Source organism: Leuciscus leuciscus, assembly GCF_965113295.1.
Source record: "Leuciscus leuciscus genome assembly, chromosome: 21".
In the NCBI taxonomy this organism is placed as follows: Eukaryota; Metazoa; Chordata; class Actinopteri; order Cypriniformes; family Leuciscidae; genus Leuciscus; species Leuciscus leuciscus.
The window spans coordinates 33,753,380-33,771,829 of NC_138745.1; the positions used below are offsets into that span (position 1 = coordinate 33,753,380).

The 18,450-nt window shown below is 40.6% G+C and overlaps 2 protein-coding genes across 20 annotated transcripts in view; one reads left to right on the plus strand and one right to left on the minus strand.

Annotated features, from left to right (window-relative positions):
* Nucleotides 1-17,731, minus strand: part of LOC309485645 (dendrite extension defective protein 1-like) — a gene marked incomplete at its 3' end in the record, with an annotated part of 54,011 nt that extends 36,280 nt beyond the window's left edge. Inside the window, exons 1-2 of the mRNA XM_082152577.1 lie at nucleotides 17,678-17,731; nucleotides 16,296-16,395 (exon numbers count right to left, since the gene is read on the minus strand). Of these exons, the coding sequence (XP_082008703.1) occupies nucleotides 16,296-16,353 (58 nt within the window). The 5' untranslated portion in view covers nucleotides 16,354-16,395; nucleotides 17,678-17,731. The remainder of the gene's footprint in view (nucleotides 1-16,295; nucleotides 16,396-17,677) is intronic.
* On the plus strand, nucleotides 11,558-16,171 carry LOC309485193 (uncharacterized protein). Of its 19 annotated transcripts, XM_082151939.1 has the most exons (4): nucleotides 13,462-13,480; nucleotides 13,730-13,755; nucleotides 13,858-14,050; nucleotides 14,384-16,171. In XM_082151939.1, exons 1-4 carry the CDS (start codon nucleotides 13,469-13,471, stop codon nucleotides 15,611-15,613), a joined length of 1,461 nt encoding a protein of 486 aa, XP_082008065.1. In that variant the 5' UTR covers nucleotides 13,462-13,468; the 3' UTR covers nucleotides 15,614-16,171. The 19 variants fall into 19 exon arrangements, with proteins under 19 accessions (XP_082008066.1, XP_082008065.1, XP_082008068.1 ...); XM_082151940.1 differs by having other exon boundaries at nucleotides 11,558-13,480; nucleotides 13,730-14,050; XM_082151942.1 differs by lacking the exon at nucleotides 13,462-13,480 and adding an exon at nucleotides 14,264-14,344 and having other exon boundaries at nucleotides 13,491-14,050; nucleotides 14,489-16,171.
* Nucleotides 17,732-18,450: the final 719 nt, after the last annotated feature.

Sequence of the window (18,450 nt, forward strand, 5' to 3'; positions counted from 1 at the left end):
AGGGAGGGAGGTCAGGTAGGATTCTTTCTAGCGGCAAATCTGCCATTTTTTGCTCACCTGCTTTGCCCTTCACACGTCGACACATGACACATCTTGAGAGCACCTTTCTTGCTAAGGAGTTGGCCTTAATAATCCAATATTTCTTACGGAGCTCTGAGAGCATGTGGTTCCTGCCACTGTGACCACAACGTTCATGAATGTGTCTTAAAAGAAGAATTGAAACGTGTGAATCTTTGGGCAAGATACACGGGTGTTTAGTTTCATCAGGCATGGCAGATTTATGCATCCGGCCACCTACTCTTAACCCCCTGAGGTCTACGGTATCGCCGGCGATACCAGCTCGCTTTTTTTTTATTAGTGTAAAAGAAACTCATAAATACTCTGTTGACTTTGATTTTCCATAGGAGTTTCATACATCAATCGATTCTGTTAAATGTGTATTATTTTTGTGTATACTCACAATAAAAACAAAGTGTTGTGCTTTTTGCCAAATAAAGAAAAATAAACACGAAGCGAGTTCTGCCTTCTCTCTGCCAGTGAAGTCCATTCTGAAACGCGTCCGAAAATTAACAATAACTCAGCGAATACTCAGTCAAACAGACATACAGGCACACAGGCATGAAGCTTGAATTATCTTCTTTTAAATGAAGTAATTTATATAAAAAGCTAATATTCTCATCTTGTGAAATCTGTATTAAAAGAGAGCGATTCCAGTCGAGCTCATCTCATCTCATTACGTTATAATCGGCCCCGCCCACGGAGAGCGCGCGCTATTCAAACGCAAATGGCTGAGGCAATCCTGTGAACGCCCACATCAGCTCGAGAAAACACACAAGTTTATTTAGATCATTGTTTACACCGTCTTGCAGCGCTGTGAGGAATAATACTAATGGAAAATGTCCCTCAGAAGTGCGGGTATATCGAGGAGCGAGCTGAGGAATACTAGTAAGTTTTTTCCTTCTCACGTGAATTTCTTCACGTGGGTTTCTGTTTATGAATGAATGAACGGCACAGATGCGCGCTGTTTACCACAGCTGGCAAAGACAGTTTAAATTTAAATCGCGTGTGTGAATGAATGATGATGTTTTAGCAAACTGCATGGCTATACTGAGATAAGTAAACATCGACTGAATGTTGAAATAAAATGTAGGCTATTTGTATAAGCAACGTATTAAACTGCAAAATTAACAATATGCCCTAATATTTCATGAAAACAACGTTACAGTCAGACGAAATATGAAAGACAACATTTTGTTGACTAGATTTGGGTACAGTTTTTACTGTAGAATATACTGCCACATCAAATAAGCTTTTGTTTAGCAATTTCTATATATAAAATACTATTTTTGTCAAAAATAAAGTCATCAACTAAGATGTTAGCTGTGCCAATGTTGGTTATATTCAAACTAATGAATACATAGATAAAATGTAGGCCTATAGGCCTAATCATTTTTTTTACAAAGAAAGAGTACACTTGAAATATTGTTGAAATTGTAATTATTGTTGTAATTGTAACCGTTTTAATAAAATAGCAAAACATATTTACAAGATAGATGTAAGCAAAATCTTAAATGGTCAATATAAGTCTTCTTCTAAATATATCTTTTGTCATTGCATTGTGGCTCAGTCAGTGTCACACCTGAGTGAATGGCTAATTATGCAGAGTGGGTGTATTCTAAGGTGTAAACCACTCCTCGTTCACGCCCCCTCGCATATTGGCTTTCCAAGCAAAACCTGTTTTACATCAATTTAAATCAATGTATGGTTTTATGTGAACGATAAAGCAAGACTATTTTCACATAATTTTGAAGAAAAAACTATAGGCGAGGACATCCATTAGTCAAAAGTCTTATTGCCACATATTTAGTATGTGTTTTGTGGCCTTATTTCAAAAACTTTAATTTTTTGTTTTTTCGATGACCACGCATAAACATTATTCTCTCAAAAATGAAAACATGTACATACATGTGGCTCACATATTATTGTAGTCCTGTTTGTGCTATATAGAGTGAATTTACACCTTTGCCATTAATATGTTTATAAGCAACTGAAAAAAGCACAAATGTCAGAGCATGTCAGAACACCCCCAGGGCCCAAAAAAACGCTCAGACTCCAGAGGGTTAAGATGCCTTCATCTAGCACAGGATCAAGCCTACAGATCCTGCTGCTCCTTTTCACTTTAGGTGGGGTCATTTGCAGTGTTGTAATTTCAGCTGGGAATGCTTGCCTCTGAACATAAGAGATAACTGACCTTTCTGCCTGTAAGAGATCTTCCACTGTGAGGAGCTGTCCACCGCCCTCAAGTTTTGGGTTCACCTTTTGGCTGTGGGAGCGGGTAGTGACTTGATACGATGGGAAGCCCTTTTGTTTTTTGATTCTCAGTATCAAGGCCTTTTTTAGTTTGATGTACCATGCCACTGCTTTAAGTAGCCTAATCCAATTAGAAAAGTATGAAATAAGCTGGTCTGTGGGTGTTTCAGTGTTTACCACTGTTGTAAACACAGTAGTGTTTCTCCTGACCTCTGGATCATCCTGTAACACTGAGCCCAATGCCTCCACCTCTAACCAACTTTCCTCAGGTTTCCATAGGAACTCTGGGCCATGCATCCACCTCCTTTGTTCCATGAATTTACCTGCACTCAATCCTCTCGAGGAATCATCAGCTGGATTGTCTTTACTTCTTGCGTATCTCCATTGAGACAGCTCCGAGTTATCCCGAATCAGCGAGACCCTGTTGGCTACATACGTTTTAAATCTTGCAGTGTCACTTCTAATGTACTTAAGTACGGTTTGGCTATCAGTCCAGAAAACGGAGGGCTTTAAGGGTAGATGTAGTTCTCTCCTTAGCATTTTGTCCACCTTTACCAACAATGCTGCAGCGGCCAGCTCCAGACGTGGTACTGTGATGTTCTTTAAAGGAAGGACTCTGGACTTTCCCATGAGAAAAGTGACATGTACAATGTCCTGTTCATTAGCTTGTCTTATGTAGCTCACTGAGCCATAGCCATTCTCACTGGCGTCAGCAAAATGGTGTAGTTCTGCACACTTTGTTGTTCCATAGCCTTTTGGTTTCAAACAACGTGCAACACTGAAGCTTTTTATTCTTTCTAAACTGTTTGTCCATCCTTCCCACCTGTCTACTACAGCTTGGGGTAAAGGTTCGTCCCATCCAAAGCCTCTCTGGCAGAGCTCCTGTAGCAACTGCTTGGCTGGGAGAATGAGAGGAGCAAGAAAACCGAGGGGATCAAAAATGGAACTTACAACAGAAAGTATGCCTCTGCGGGTATGTGGCTTCTGGCTTAAATTGATGTTAAACTGGAAATGGTCAGAGTCCACGCACCACTGCAATCCCAGGGCTCTTTCCATTGGTAGGCTGTCTTTGTCAAGATCCAGTGTTTTGATTTCTTTTGCCCATTTTTCTTTTGGAATGGATGCTAGAACTGCCCGATTATTGCTGACCCATTGAGTCAGCTGAAATCCACCTTTGTAGCATAGTGCAGTGAGGTCTTTTACTAGCTGGATGGCTTCAGACTCTTCAACCACGGACTTAACACAATCATCCACATAAAAGTTGTGCCGGATTGTTTCAGCTACCTGAAGGGGAAAACAGCTTTCATTGTCATCAGCAGTTTTTCGTAATGCAAAACTTGCGCAACTTGGGGAGGACACTGCACCAAATATGTGCACAAGCATACGGTATTCCTTTGGGGTTTGACTGGTGTCACCCTGTGGCCACCACAGGAAGCGCAAGTAGTCCACACCTGATTTCTCTACTCCCACCTGATGGAACATTGACTTAACGTCAGCCATAATTCCAATGGGTTCTTTGCGGAATCTCCAAATGACTCCGACAAGAGAATTGGTCAGATCAGGACCCTGTAGTAGCTCTGTGTTGAGGGATACACCTTTGTAAGTAGCTGCACAATCAAACACCACTCTAAGTTTCTTCTTTTTGGGGTGATACACTCCGTGGTGTGGTATGTACCATACCTTTCCAGGTGCCTGTGTGAGTTCTTCCTCTGGGACCTCCTCTGCATAATGATTTTCAAAGATGTCATTGATAAAGGCAACATATTCCTGTTTGTATTGTTCATCTTTTTTCATTTTCCTTTTCAGGGTTTGGAGGCGCTGTTCTGCAACTTGGCGATTGTTAGGCATGCTGACATCAGTTTTCCTAAAGGGCAACTTCAGATAGTAATGTCCATCTTGTAAGACCGCCTCATTGGCTATCTCTAAAAACCTTCTGTCCTCAACTGACATTTCGGTCTTCTCCTCAGATGCTACCTCACTGAAATCCTGATTATACTGTGAGATCAGAAGCTGTTCTAGACTTGTAACTGATATCCTATTCACAGTCACATTCTCTGCACTGCCATCAGCACTTCTCAGTGGCCCGTTTACAACCCACCCCAATAAGGTTCTAACTGCGTAGGGGCCCCCACCTTGACTATTAACAACTTCCCATGGTTCTATGCACTTTGGAGCATTTGTGCCAATCAACAGCTCCACCTTTGAATTAATGCTGGGAAGTTTGACTCGACTTAGATACTTCCATTGTGCTAAGTCTTTCTGCTTGGGAATGCTGTTTGTGGTAACTGGCATTTCTTTTTGAGTGAAGAGATCAGGAAGAGGTAAGAAGTTATTGCTGTTCAGTGCTGAAACTTCCATTTCAGAGACGACATGAGTTGGAACAGTTTTTTCTTGATTCATTGTGCGTAGAAGAATGTGTGTTTTTCTTCCCTTCAGATTGAGCCGAAACATAAGATCCTCGGAGCAGAAGGTGGCGGAGGATCCAGGATCCAGGAGAGCATACACCTGTAAGACTTGGCTGCCCTTTGCTGCCTTAACCTGAACTGGGACAATGGACAGCACACTCTCTTGGTCTCCGGCCCCTATATGACCACATAACCCTGCTGATGCATTGCCTGTAACATCAGAGGATATTTCTGCCTTTTTGATGATACTATCCTTGACCTCAATATGTAGGACACTAGGGTGAGCTTGCTTACATACTTTACAGCTGAGACGCCTTTTGCAGTCTCTGCTAATGTGGCCTGTGGAGAGACATCCAAAACATATGCCTTTGGTCTTTATAAAACTGAGCTTGTCTCTATGTGTTATCTTTAAAAAGTCTTTACACAAGTCCAATGTGTGTCTTGAGCTACAGAAGGGGCAAGAAAGATCAAACTTCATCTGCTTTTGGGCAATAGCTATACTAGTGGCAAAACTACTGCCAGATGACTTCGAGGCCTGTGGTTTGACTGGGGATCTAGCCTTTCCTCTACTAGCTGACTGATCTTGAAGATCACCAAATACTGGATCAGCTGCTATGCGAGCTTGTCTTTCAATAAAGCAGACTAGATCTAAAATCCTTACCCTACGACTACGTTGTTCTTGCAGCTCATAAGCCTTGTTACGCCATCTCTCCCGAAGCTTGTATGGTAGCTTGAGCACAATGCTTCTCATGTTGGAAACTGTATCCAGCTCCTCCATATATTCCATTTCCTCCATAGCATTGCAGCAGCTCCTAAGGAACATGGCATAATCCTGTAGCGATTTAAAATCCTCAGATTTGATTTGGGACCAGGATAGGGCTTTTTCCAAGTAAGCACAAGAGATCTTGTATTCGTTTCCAAAATGTTCCTTTAGCAACTCCTTTGCTCTCTTGTAGCCTCTATCTTGTGACAAGTACTCACAGCTCTTGACTAGCCTTTGTGCTAGGCCTCTAGTATATTGAATAAGAAACTGCAATCTATCTTTATTGTTATCAGTTTTACTTTCAACCATACTTTCAAAGGAGTGAATGAATGACTTGTACTCAAGAACTTGTCCATCAAAGAGTGGAATGCTACCCTGCGGTAGTGTAGACAGAAGTTGCTGTTTCATAAGAATCCTTGTTAATTCACTCTGCTTTTCCAGAATTTTAATCATGTGGCTTTCTTGTGCTGAACTGTGTGTAGGAATTTGCCCTTGAGGTACAGTGGACTGAATGGCTGGGACTGACCTTGCTGGCTGGGGAATGACAGGGGGAATACTGTGAGCCGAGGTCTGCTGTAGTTGTGGCCGGATATCACTGCCAGCCATGGGCTGGCAAACAGGTCTGCTGCGAAGCGGAAATTGAACCTGAACACCTGGCCTAGTTTTAACTACTGGGGAAGTCCTGTCATGAAAATAAAGTGAGCTTTCAAGCTTTTCATCCAATGGTACATGTGTCACTGTTGATTTTGTCTTCACTTCATCTGCTTCTGCACCCAACAAAGGCATCTGAACTGTGACATCAGACTGGGCAGGTTTATACATTTCTATTTCAGCTTCTTTCAGATAATTAATTTTTGCAGTAGTGGCTTCAATTTCAGAATGCAACTCTAAAGTTTCTCTCTTTTTTCTCAGAATATGCTCCTGCTCCTCAATTGCATGCCTTTCCTGCAGCTTTGCAGCTTTAGCCATTAAAGCCACTCTTTCTGCCTCTGCACTGATGCGCAATGACACAGACGATGTATGTGATCCAAATGATTGTGCATCACTATCAGTATCAGAATCTTCTCCTTGGCTGACAGAAGAGGTGGCTTCAACTATGGCTTGGGAACCTGGGTTTTCTATGGCTGAAATCCATTTTTCAACGTTAGCCATAAAAGCCGTTATCTGTACACATCTAGGCTGATACCATGTTTCATGGTCTTCTTGATTTGCTTCCTCATCCAATACTTCACTATAGGAGGCATGCACGGCTTTGAACTCTTCAAGAAATTCATTAAACTTAATCATGTTTTGTTTAACTTCATCCAGAAATTCCGGACTAGTCATTAAATCATTCACAATGTTCATTCTCCGTGTTACATGTGACATTTTTCCTCCTCTAGATGAGCGCAATTGCGCGACAGTTTCATTCATGTCTTTAACAGGGTTTGTTTCTTCTTCGTTAGAATCAGCCATTATTCTCAAAAAAAAAAAAAAAAAAAAACTTCCCAAAATCTCAGAAAGTATTTATCTTACTTCAATCAATGCAAAAGTTCTCAAAAATGTAGAAAGCAGTTCATATTCTTTCCAAAAATCAACATATCGTTGCATTTCATTCGTTCCAATTTGGCTGTGTTTTCAACGCTCTTATTTGTTTGTCACAGTTCACCAACTCACAAAGCTGTGGTGAGATTTGTTTCTATATCCTTCAAATATTATTCACTTTGAAAGCACATACCTCCATCGAAGTGTTTCTTTGTTTGGCGTGCCACACTTAGACCAACGTTTCCTTTGTCTTCATATCGCGTAGTTTCAACATAAATCCGTTTTTGATCAATTCACAGCAAGTCTTTGACGAAATGTAGTGGCAAAAAACAATGTTGGGTTTTTCCTGTAACCCCCTGTTATTGTTTCCAACCACCTGGAGAATGCGAGCACGGGGTCAGACTCACAGCCCGAATCCAAGAAAATCCAAGAGTGTTGTCGTTGAATGTTTGTCGGTATTTATTGCAAATAAATATAAAGTACATAAACAAAAATGAAAACTGGTTTAAATGTCTTTAAACATTCCTTTGTAGCGCTCCAGTAACGCAGATCCAGGCCGAGGTCAAAGACTGTATCTGCTGGCACGCCTTCTCCTTCTGTCTCTCCTTCTGCGCTACATGCTCCAACTTATAGGATAGCGCCCTCTCTGGCTGTAGAAGGTGTACCACTCAAATGCAATAGAAAAGACAATTATAAGTAAATTATGAAACCAAAAATAAACTCAAATGCGGCTCCTACAGTTAAGATGTCAGCAAAGTTGCAATCTCTATTGTGTTTTAAATGAGTCAGATCACTGAGATTCTCACCTTTCGGAGCCCAGACATTGAATCGTTCACCTTTGTCTTTAATGGCTCTGGGATGGCCCTTGGAACCGGAGTTCCTGGCCAATATCAGCATTTGAATAGGTATGCTGATTAAATTGAGACTGCCGGTCTGGGGCGGTTCCTTAACCTGTATACTCATTTACATGCTTTGTTTGAATTTGTCTCCACCTTCAAAAGTCCCTCCTCCTAAAATGCCTATAAAGACACCATGTAAATGTATATACTTTAGATTATGTTGGACGAAACCGCAGCCGCGCTCAAATAAAGAAACTCTTCTGTTTGAACGTGATCCCAACTGTCTCCTGGTCTCTGCTTGATAAAAGAAAACTTTACAACAATGTGTAACACATTTACAAGTGATGAATAGTTTACAATTTAGATTAGGGGACACAGAAAGTGTTGTAAATGATTTATTCATGCATTTAGACATCTATAACAGGTGTTGAACACTGTAGTGTTTACTGCAGTGTAAGTGCTGACTGGTGAGGGTATAGACAGCTGTCTTCTCTGAAACACATGGATTCTTTAACCACTGTGCACCTGATGTGAGCAAAACATACAAAAAATGAACAATTTATTAAACATTTATGAAACACAGTCATGTTTTGTAAATGATTAATCATTAACTAATCAATTGTAAATGACTTATAACTGAATCTACAAAACATATCACTTATTAATCATTTATGAATGCATAGTCATGTTTCATAAATGATTAGTTAATCATTTACTAATCACTTGTAAATGACTTGCAACGAAATTTACAAAACATATATAAAATGTTAGTATATCACTTATATAATTTATGAATGTTTTGTAAATGATTAGTTCATCATTAACTAACCACTTATTAATGACTTACAACTGAGCGTTATTATAAAGTGTTACCCCTGTTTTCTCTTTATTGTCTTTAATGGCTCTTGGAGTCCCAGTTTCACTCAGACTGATGGGATTAGCGTCTATACAATTTGAATGATAAGTGTTATGCTGACTGGATTAGGACTGGTAACACTCTGGAGTCTAGGGCGAGTTCCTCAACCTGTATACTTCATTTACATGCTTTGTTCAACCTCAATGTAAATCCCTCCCCCTAAATGTATATAAAATTGCAAGGTAACGTTCCTTAGATTAGACTGTTGGACGACCTGCAGCTACGCACAGCGAAGTTCTCAATAAAAGAATAACTTCTGTTTGAACGCGATCCCAACGTCTCCTGGTCTCTGCTTTGACGAAGGAAAAGTTTCCTACACCATCTACTGACTCCACTAGGAAGTTGCTGGTGCGTCGCCCTGCTGTATCCACCACTCCTGAGCATGTCTTCAGAGTGTACCTCAACCCTGCGCCTTGAATTCCAAAATGTTCAAAGAATTCTGTTCTTCCACTTATTGCTCTGCTCGTCAAGAACAATGTAGGTCTTCATGGCTTTGTCTCTTTGGCCAGCAGGATACACTAAGGCGAGACAGATTTTGGAGCAGGATTTTGACGTGTTCACACTTCCACAGATTTCTGTGCATTTGGACGTCACAGACAGAATGGCCTCCAGCGGCTGCCGCTCCCCACTGTGATCCACGGTACTCACATAGACATCAGTTTTCCATGGGGCGGGCCCTGGATGTAGCGCTGACAGGTGTTTGTCACTGTTTTCCTTCAGATACGCTTTCCTTTCCTCGAGTTTTGTTTCTGAAGCCACGACATTTTCTCAATGGATGAGGCTTGTTATGTAGTGGGCACTGTTTGTCGGGATCCTCTTGTTTCCTGACTACTGTTGTATTATCGCTGTCGCTGCCACTTGTTGAGATTTCAGTCCTCCTCACAGCAACTGATGTTCTCACGTGATGACTGGCTGGCTGATAAACACTCTTTTCTGTCTTCGTTGCACACCATGCTCCTGTAATGCTGGCAAAGCTAGGATCGTTGCGTGTTTTTGCCTGTTCACAGACAAAGTTGATGAAGACTCCAAAGGGAGGATATGGCACCCTGTGTTGGTCCTTGTAACGTGATCCTACAATAATCCACCTCTCTTGTAGGTTGAGAGGGAAATTCTGGACTATTGGGCTTACTCCACGGGAGGTGCTGAGATAGGAGAGACCAGGTAAGTATCCATCTGCTCTGGCTGCTTCAAGTTCCATGAGAATGTCTCCCAGTTCTCTTAACTTGTGGTTTTCTTTGGCTGAGATCTTAGGAAATTCCTCAACTTTTCTCAGAAGAGCATTTTCAATCACCTCAGGTGAGCCATAAACATCTTCCAGTCTTTGCCATAACATCCTGAGGCCTGTGGGTGCATTGTGAATGTGTACCGCTCTGATCCTTCTAGCTTGCACAGATGACGAGGGCCCTAGCCATTTGCACAGCAAATCAAGTTCCTCTCTAGCGGAGAGTTTCAGGTCATCAGTAGAGCTGATAAAAGACGCCTTCCAGGCCCAGTAGTTCTCCGGCTTGTCATCAAACTTCAGTAGGCCCGAGCTCACCAGCTCTCGTCGCATCAGGTACTTCCCTAGGTCTGTTGCAGCCACTGCACTGGGTGGGCTTGTGTTGTACATAGGGAATGACTGTGTGTAGTAAGACTGGGGAGGCTTGAAATCGTCACTGGTCTGTTTCACATTGTGGGAGAGCTCTCTATAGCTGTATGATTTTCTCTGTGCAGTGCTGGATACCTGATTTGGGGTCCAGATGGCTTCTCCTCTGTACGAGTGGTGTCGAGTCCGCTCAAGAAACCTGTGTTTCACTGATTTCACTTGGTGATGTGTTGTCCTGATTGTCACATCTGTTCGCTTCACTGCTGTCCATGAAAAGATGGCGCACTGGTGAGGTTGTCTGTGGTCTTGCATCTGATTGTGAAACTGTAACCAAATTTACTGTATTGGCTGCTTTTGCACTCTGATAAGGCTGGTGACCTGGATGTATAATAGGAATCTGCACTGCAGCATTTCCACTATGAATTTCAACTGGAGTTAGAGGCATTGTGTGTTTTTTTTATTTGCTGAAGTGGATTTAACAGTTCATATTTCTCCTCAGCAGCTGCTTCAAGGCTTTCAGCTTCGGCGTTAGCAGCAGCCGCCGCGCTTGCTAATTTCAGTTCATGCAAACTGGCGTTTAGAATGGCTTGTTGTTTTATTAGCTCTGCCTCTTCTCTAGCAAATGCAAGCTCCGCACGTGCAGCTTCTGCTTTAGCCCGTGCTTTCAATGCCATAGAATTAGCCGCAGATTGTCTGCTGGTTCTTGAGCAGTTAGATATTTGTGATCTGGTTTCTAATCAATCAAAATCCTCTTCTTCTATTCTGTGTGCCATGATGGTTGCTTTAGGTGATTTTCTACTTACAGATCGACAAATGCTGGCCGTTAGAAGAGATGCCTTTTTACTGTTCTGCCCCCGCTTCTGTGTGTGTATGGCGCGGCCCAGCCTGTTACATCAGCTGGGCAGATAGCTAACAGTTTCCCAAAGACAAAGAATGAAGCTTGTTTATCCTTTCCAAACTTTACTCAGGGAGCACTGTAAAAAGGCAAACGTTTTTTTTCTGGCCAAATTAAATCCAGAGAGAAAAATATGTAACCGCTTACTTCACCGAGAGCCATTGAACTGAAGCAAGACTAGTAAAACGTAAACATTACGTTAGGTTAGGAGTCACCACAAGAGGTCTCTCTTACCCCAGATAAACAACAGAACATAACACTATTAATCATTTAGAATCTTTATTAGTTACTGATGCAGTAATCATTAATTAATTGTTTAGTTCTTCATGAGTCATACACTAACACATGATTATCTGTGCATTAGTTAAGCATGAATTAATGCATATTAGTGCACCCGTATTGTAAAGTTTTCCAAAGAAATGAAAATCATTCATTATCCAAAGAAGAAAATTGCCATTTTATGCCAAAATTAATTCCAGTTGTTAAACTGAAAGCAAATGTTAAAGGAACAGATAATCTAAAAATGGAAGCTGTGGAAGCACTTCACCCAAACAAAACCTTTATGACTTTCTTTATTCTGTGGAACATTGGAGAAATTGTGAGGAATTGACATTCCGTTTCAAAAAGGATGCAAAAGCACTGTAAAGTTTAGAAGTGATTTGGTTCAGGAATGCGCTACCAGGATGGTGTGTGCATTAAAACACAGTGGATCCAGTACTCAATTCATACTCTTTTATTTGTAAATAGCAGCATGGTAGTTGCATGGGAATCAGACAGAGTTACATGGTTTTAAATAACGGTGTAAGGACAGACTGTGAGTAGTAGTGGGACGATGATGACATCTGGTGGCTGACCAGTGTAACTGTTGATGTGACAGCAAAATCACTATACATCTTTTTTTTATATATACATTAATCTATGAGTAAAATCTAACTGAAGTATATCCCCAATCATACTGTATGTTTTTTAAGTTCACCTGGGTAATTAAGAACACTTACATCATAAGTCATGACTTCCAGTGTCACTGGGCTTTAATTATGAGTGGACATACAAGGTAAATTCCTACGGACCTACATCATTATGGAAAAGACCTGAGAATTCAGTAATGATGTGTGACAAAAAGCTGTTGAGCTGCAACAAATCAGGAAATGGCAAAAAAAAAATAGCTAAAGAGAAAATGCCCATTACTACTAGCAGGGCAATAATGAAGAAGTTGAAATCAACTGCAGGCACTAGTTGGGTTTGCACCTGCTTGCCAAACATTACTGGAACCTTCTATTGCACCACAATGCCATCATTTATTTACAATAATATTAATAAATTATAAATCAAATGACAACTACATAAATGACTAATGATTATGAAATGTAATACAAAAACAAAGAAAATTAAATAACACCAATGTATGGTTGCTTTCTTAAAGTAAAACACACAGGTTGTTATTGAAAACCCTCAGATCCTTCAGTAGGGACCTGGTGGTGGTAGCTGGTATCTTTTGGGGCTGGTGGACAGAGAAGATCCAAAAAGGAGCAGGAAGGGAGCAACAAGAAAAACGGAATCCAGCCGCCAAAGCAGAGAGGGGGGCAAAAAGTAAAGGGCAGGGGGGAAAACTAAACAAAAAACTAAACTAACCAAATGGGGGAGCTCAAAAACAAGGCTAGATGAACAGGGAAAAAATTTACAAAATAAATAAATAACCAAATTACAAAACTTCAGATAAATGGCAGGAAACCAAGACAGGACTAATAAAGCTGCAGAACAAGATCAAGGTTAACACAGGTGAGAGCCAGGTAAACTCAGCAATGCAGAGATTCGATCTGACACAGGACAGAAAACAAGAGGGGAATATAAAGGCTGAGAAATTACTTAAAACAGGCCACAATGAGATAAAGTAACAAGAGGGGCAGAGTACCAATAGACAATAGAGCATATGGCATGACAACACAAACACAATGTGACAGCCTTATGGTCCAGAAAAACAAAGAAAACAAAAGAAGCGAACCCTGAGCTGATCAGACCGGCCCTCTGACGTATTGATGCAGATGTTGTTGATGCAGGGGTTGGTGATGCAGGTGTTGGTGATGGAGATGTTGGTGATGCAGGTGTTGTTGATGGAGATGTTGGTGATGCAGGTGTTGTTGATGGAGATGTTGGTGATGCAGGTGTTGGTGATGCAGGTGTTGGTGATGGAGATGTTGGTGATGGAGATGTTGGTGATGGAGATGTTGGTGATGGAGATGTTGGTGATGCAGGTGTTGTTGATGGAGATGTTGGTGATGCAGGTGTTGGTGATGCAGGTGTTGGTGATGCAGGTGTTGGTGATGGAGATGTTGGTGATGCAGGTGTTGGTGATGCAGGTGTTGGTGATGCAGGTGTTGGTGATGCAGGTGTTGGTGATGGAGATGTTGGCGATGCAGGTGTTGGTGATGCAGGTGTTGTTGATGGAGATGTTGGTGATGCAGGTGTTGTTGATGGAGATGTTGGTGATGCAGGTGTTGTTGGAGATGTTGGTGATGCAGGTGTTGTTAATGGTGATGTTGGTGCAGAATCAAATGTTGGCGATGCAGGTGTTGGTGATGGAGATGTTGGTGATGCAGGTGTTGTTGATGGAGATGTTGGTGATGCAGGTGTTGTTGGAGATGTTGGTGATGCAGGTGTTGTTGATGGAGATGTTGGTGATGGAGATGGAGATGTTAGTGATGCAGGTGTCGGTGATGGAGATGTTGGTGATGCAGGTGTTGTTGATGGAGATGTTGGTGATGCAGGTGTTGTTGATGGAGATGTTGGTGCAGAATCAAATGTTGGCGATGCAGGTGTTGGTGATGGAGATGTTGGTGATGCAGGTGTTGTTGATGGAGATGTTGGTGATGCAGGTGTTGTTGATGGAGATGTTGGTGATGCAGGTGTTGTTGATGGAGATGTTGGTGATGCAGGTGTTGTTGATGGAGATGTTGGTGATGCCGGTGTTGTTGATTGTGTTGTTGGTGCAGAATCAAATGTTGGTGATGCAGGTGTTGGTGATAGAGATGTTGGTGATGCAGGTGTTGGTGATGCAGGTGTTGGTGATGCAGGTGTTGGTGATGGAGATGTTGGTGATGGAGATGTTGGTGATGCAGGTGTTGTTGATGGAGATGTTGGTGATGCAGGTGTTGGTGATGCAGGTGTTGGTGATGGAGATGTTGGTGATGCAGGTGTTGTTGATGGAGATGTTGGTGATGCAGGTGTTGTTGATGGAGATGTTGGTGATGCAGGTGTTGTTGGAGATGTTGGTGATGCAGGTGTTGTTAATGGTGATGTTGGTGCAGAAACAAATGTTGGCGATGCAGGTGTTGGTGATGCAGGTGTTGGTGATGGAGATGTTGGTGATGCAGGTGTTGTTGATGGAGATGTTGGTGATGGAGATGGAGATGTTAGTGATGCAGGTGTTGGTGATGGAGATGTTGGTGATGCAGGTGTTGTTGATGGAGATGTTGGTGATGCAGGTGTCTTTGATGGAGATGTTGGTGCAGAATCAAATGTTGGCGATGCAGGTGTTGGTGATGCAGGTGTTGGTGATGGAGATGTTGGTGATGCAGGTGTTGTTGATGGAGATGTTGGTGATGCAGGTGTTGTTGATGGAGATGTTGGTGATGCAGGTGTTGTTGATGGAGATGTTGGTGATGCAGGTGTTGTTGATTGTGATGTTGGTGCAGAATCAAATGTTGGTGATGCAGGTGTTGGTGATAGAGATGATGGTGATGCAGGTGTTGGTGATGCAGGTGTTGTTGATGGAGATGTTGGTGATGCAGCTGTTGGTGATGGAGATGCTGGTGATGCAGGTGTTGGTGATGCAGGGGTTGGTGATGCAGGTGTTGTTGATGGTGACGTTGGTGCAAAATCAAATATTGGTGAAGCAGGTGTTGGTGATGCAGGTGTTGGTGATGCAGGTGTTGTTGATGGTGATGTTGGTGCAAAATCAAATATTGGTGATGCAGGTGTTGGTGATGCAGATGTTAGTGCAGAATCAAATATTGGTGATGCAGGTGTTGGTGATGCAGGTGTTGTTGATGGAGATGTTGGTGATGCAGGTGTTGGTGATGCAGGTGTTGTTGATGGAGATGTTGGTGATGCAGGTGTTGTTGATGGAGATGTTGGTGATGCAGGTGTTGTTGATGGAGATGTTGGTGATGCAGGTGTTGGTGATGCAGGTGTTGTTGATGGAGATGTTGGTGATGCAGGTGTTGTTGATGGAGATGTTGGTGATGCAGGTGTTGTTGATGGAGATGTTGGTGATGCAGGTGTTGTTGATGGAGATGTTGGTGATGCAGGTGTTGGTGATGCAGGTGTTGTGGCTGTTGTGGCTGTTAAACAAAAAAAAACATTACAGAACATTATAAATCAATTAATTTTTAAGTAAGTAAAATGCATTTTGGTATAATTGTATAATTGTCCACCTTCAGGTCGTGGTTCATGTGTCTTTTTGCTGTGAAAACTTTACAGAATTTATAAAGTAAACATAAGCAGAACTATATATAGTGATATTTCAAGATGATCTTTTCTGAAGCAACTTAGGTTTACTTGATTATCCATCTGAACATAGCGATGTGGATATAAACTGAACAAAATTATAAACACTACACTTTTGTTTTTGCCCCCATTTTTCATGAGCTGAACTCAAAGATCTAAGACTTTTTCTATGTACACAAAAAGCCTATTTCTCTCAAATAATGTTCACAAATCTGTCTAAATCTGTGTTAGTGAGCACTTCTCCTTTGCCGAGATAATCCATCCACCTAACAGGTGTGGGATATCAAGATGCTGATTAGACAGCATGATTGTTGCTCAGGTGTGCCTTAGTGCCTTTAAATCGTTTATTTAAAAAAACTTTTTTATTATTATTTATTAAGTAATAAAGGTCTGTTTACCTGTCAGTGTTGTTGCAGTTGTTGTTTGTACCCTGGCTTTTAAAGAGAAAGAGACTGAATTCAGAAACACACTGACATTTTCAATGTCTTACATCAATGTCTTACATTACATAATGTGCTACATTAATCAAACAGATGTTAAACTAAACCTTACTCAGTGTCAGGACTGATGTGAACACCAGCAGAAGCTGTGAAACCATAGACAATCTCATGATGATGAAGTCAGATAAAACCAGAACGTCAAAGTCCTTCTTCTGTAATCAGAGAGAGTTTTATTAGAATATCATGTATTATTATAAATGCACTTAAACCAATGTTACTCTGGAATATCTCTTAATAAAACCTTAAAATATATCTTATTAGAAAACCGATCATTCAATCAAATCTAAGTAATGTTAAAGCCAATATTTAATATCAAACTGAGTGATCAAAAAGTTACACTGTCAACTTTGGTAATAATTAATCTTAATTTTCACCCAAATGTATATGTACCATTATAATTCAGCACTAGTATAACTTACTTTTTTGTGCCAATAGTCAAATACTCTCCAGCTACGATCATTTTACTCATGATGGATTTTGGCTGAATTTGAGTCAAAAATAACAATTTCAGTAAATAATAAGTAAAGTAAATAAATGGGATACTTGCTCTGATCAGATAATTGAACAGTGAGCAGCTTACGCAAAAACAGCTGCAAACGGATCATTCAGACCAATTCGCTTATAACCGGCATTTTGTGTCTATAGTTTCTAAATATGTAGGTTGCTATTTTTCATAACTGCTATAGATAAAAAAAGGAAAAATGTCAACATTAACCTAAGCTTGGTAATGATGAGCCATCAATGGTCTTATCTGAATCATAGTTAAATAATTACAAGAACTATATTACATTTCCATAGTTAGGGGCAAGTACAAGTTAAAATCAAGATCTTGGACCTTCTTGAATCATTGAGCAAACAATCAGTTTAACCGTGTGTAAAATGTGTTCTGTTCTAATGAGGACTGAAATTAGGAAAAATCTTGCCTTCACATATTCCAAGACATGACATAGGCGAAACCTTTAAGTCTTGTAAACCATTTTAATATAAGAAAATGTTAAGTAAAGTTAGTTTGACTTCCCATGGTACTTTGAATTAGAAAATTCTGTCAAACTGGTAAGCTTCCAGGTGCTTAAATGATAGAAAATTCATCATATATCCTATGTAAACTTTTTCGGTTATTATTTATATTTTTTTCTTTACTATGGAACATATCTGTGAGGACCAAAATAAATTGTTGTTGTTGTTGTAAACAAGTAGTTGTGTTTATTGCAGTTATGTTATCAACCAACTTTACATGTGTGGATGATATAAGATACTAAACAATAAAGAAACAAGTAAATGCATCTCACCAGGAAAGCATGCCCCGGGACACCGCTAAAACGTTTCACACTTCAACGTTCAAACCCCCCCAATGTTCAAACCCCCCCAATGTTCAAACCAAAAATCTGCACTTGGTTTATGGAGCCCAATATTAGAAAGAAAGATTTTACTTACTTCAGTCAGCTGCTCCAAAAGGCTCTTGCACCTGTTGTGGGTTACAGGATGCTTTTAAATGTGTCCCTGCCCTTTACTCGAGAGCCAGTCATCTCCTGGAATGCAAGAAAACATATTTTCATTGGAACACCGCCAGTAATTTTTACACAGAAAATTATTTCCTATTTAATTTTATATTTAGAAATTTTTTTTGTAACAGTTTACACATCAAACCACTTTACTAGCACTTTACAACAGGGTCTCATTTGTTAACATTAATTAATGCATTAACTAACATAAACGTACAATGAGCAATTAATTAATGAGCATTAATGTTAGATCTCAGTGCATTAACCCTCTGTGGTCTGAGGTGTTTTCTGGGCCCTGGAGATGTTTTGACATGTCCTGACATTTGTGTTTACTTCTGTTACTTATTACATTTTCATGACTAAAGTCTGATTACACTGTATTTCACACAGACTCTGCTACAAAAATATGTGAGCAGCATGTATGTAAAAGTTTGTAAGTTTGAGAAAATGATGTTTATGCGTGGTAAGTGATTGAAATAAGGTCATAAAACCTATACTGAATATTTGTTCTCAATACTTTTGAGAACTGGATCTTGTAGCCTAGAATTTTTTTGCTTCAAAACAATGTGAAAATCTGACTGCAGTGTGGTTCATATTATACCAGTCTAGCATTTAGATCCCTTTACAATATGTATTTATATATATCTTTTCATATATTCTTTCTGAGAATTCACCCAAGTGCCATGCAGATTACATCAAGGAAAA

Coding starts and splice junctions, on each gene's coding strand:
- LOC309485193 (XM_082151929.1), top strand. CDS start 13,499: ATGGAGATGTTGGTGATGCAGGTGTTGGTGATGCAGGTGTTGGTGATG. Junction 14,051..14,383: donor ATCAAATGTTGGCGATGCAG/GTGTTGGTGATG, acceptor TTGGTGATGCAG/GTGTTGGTGATGCAGGTGTT.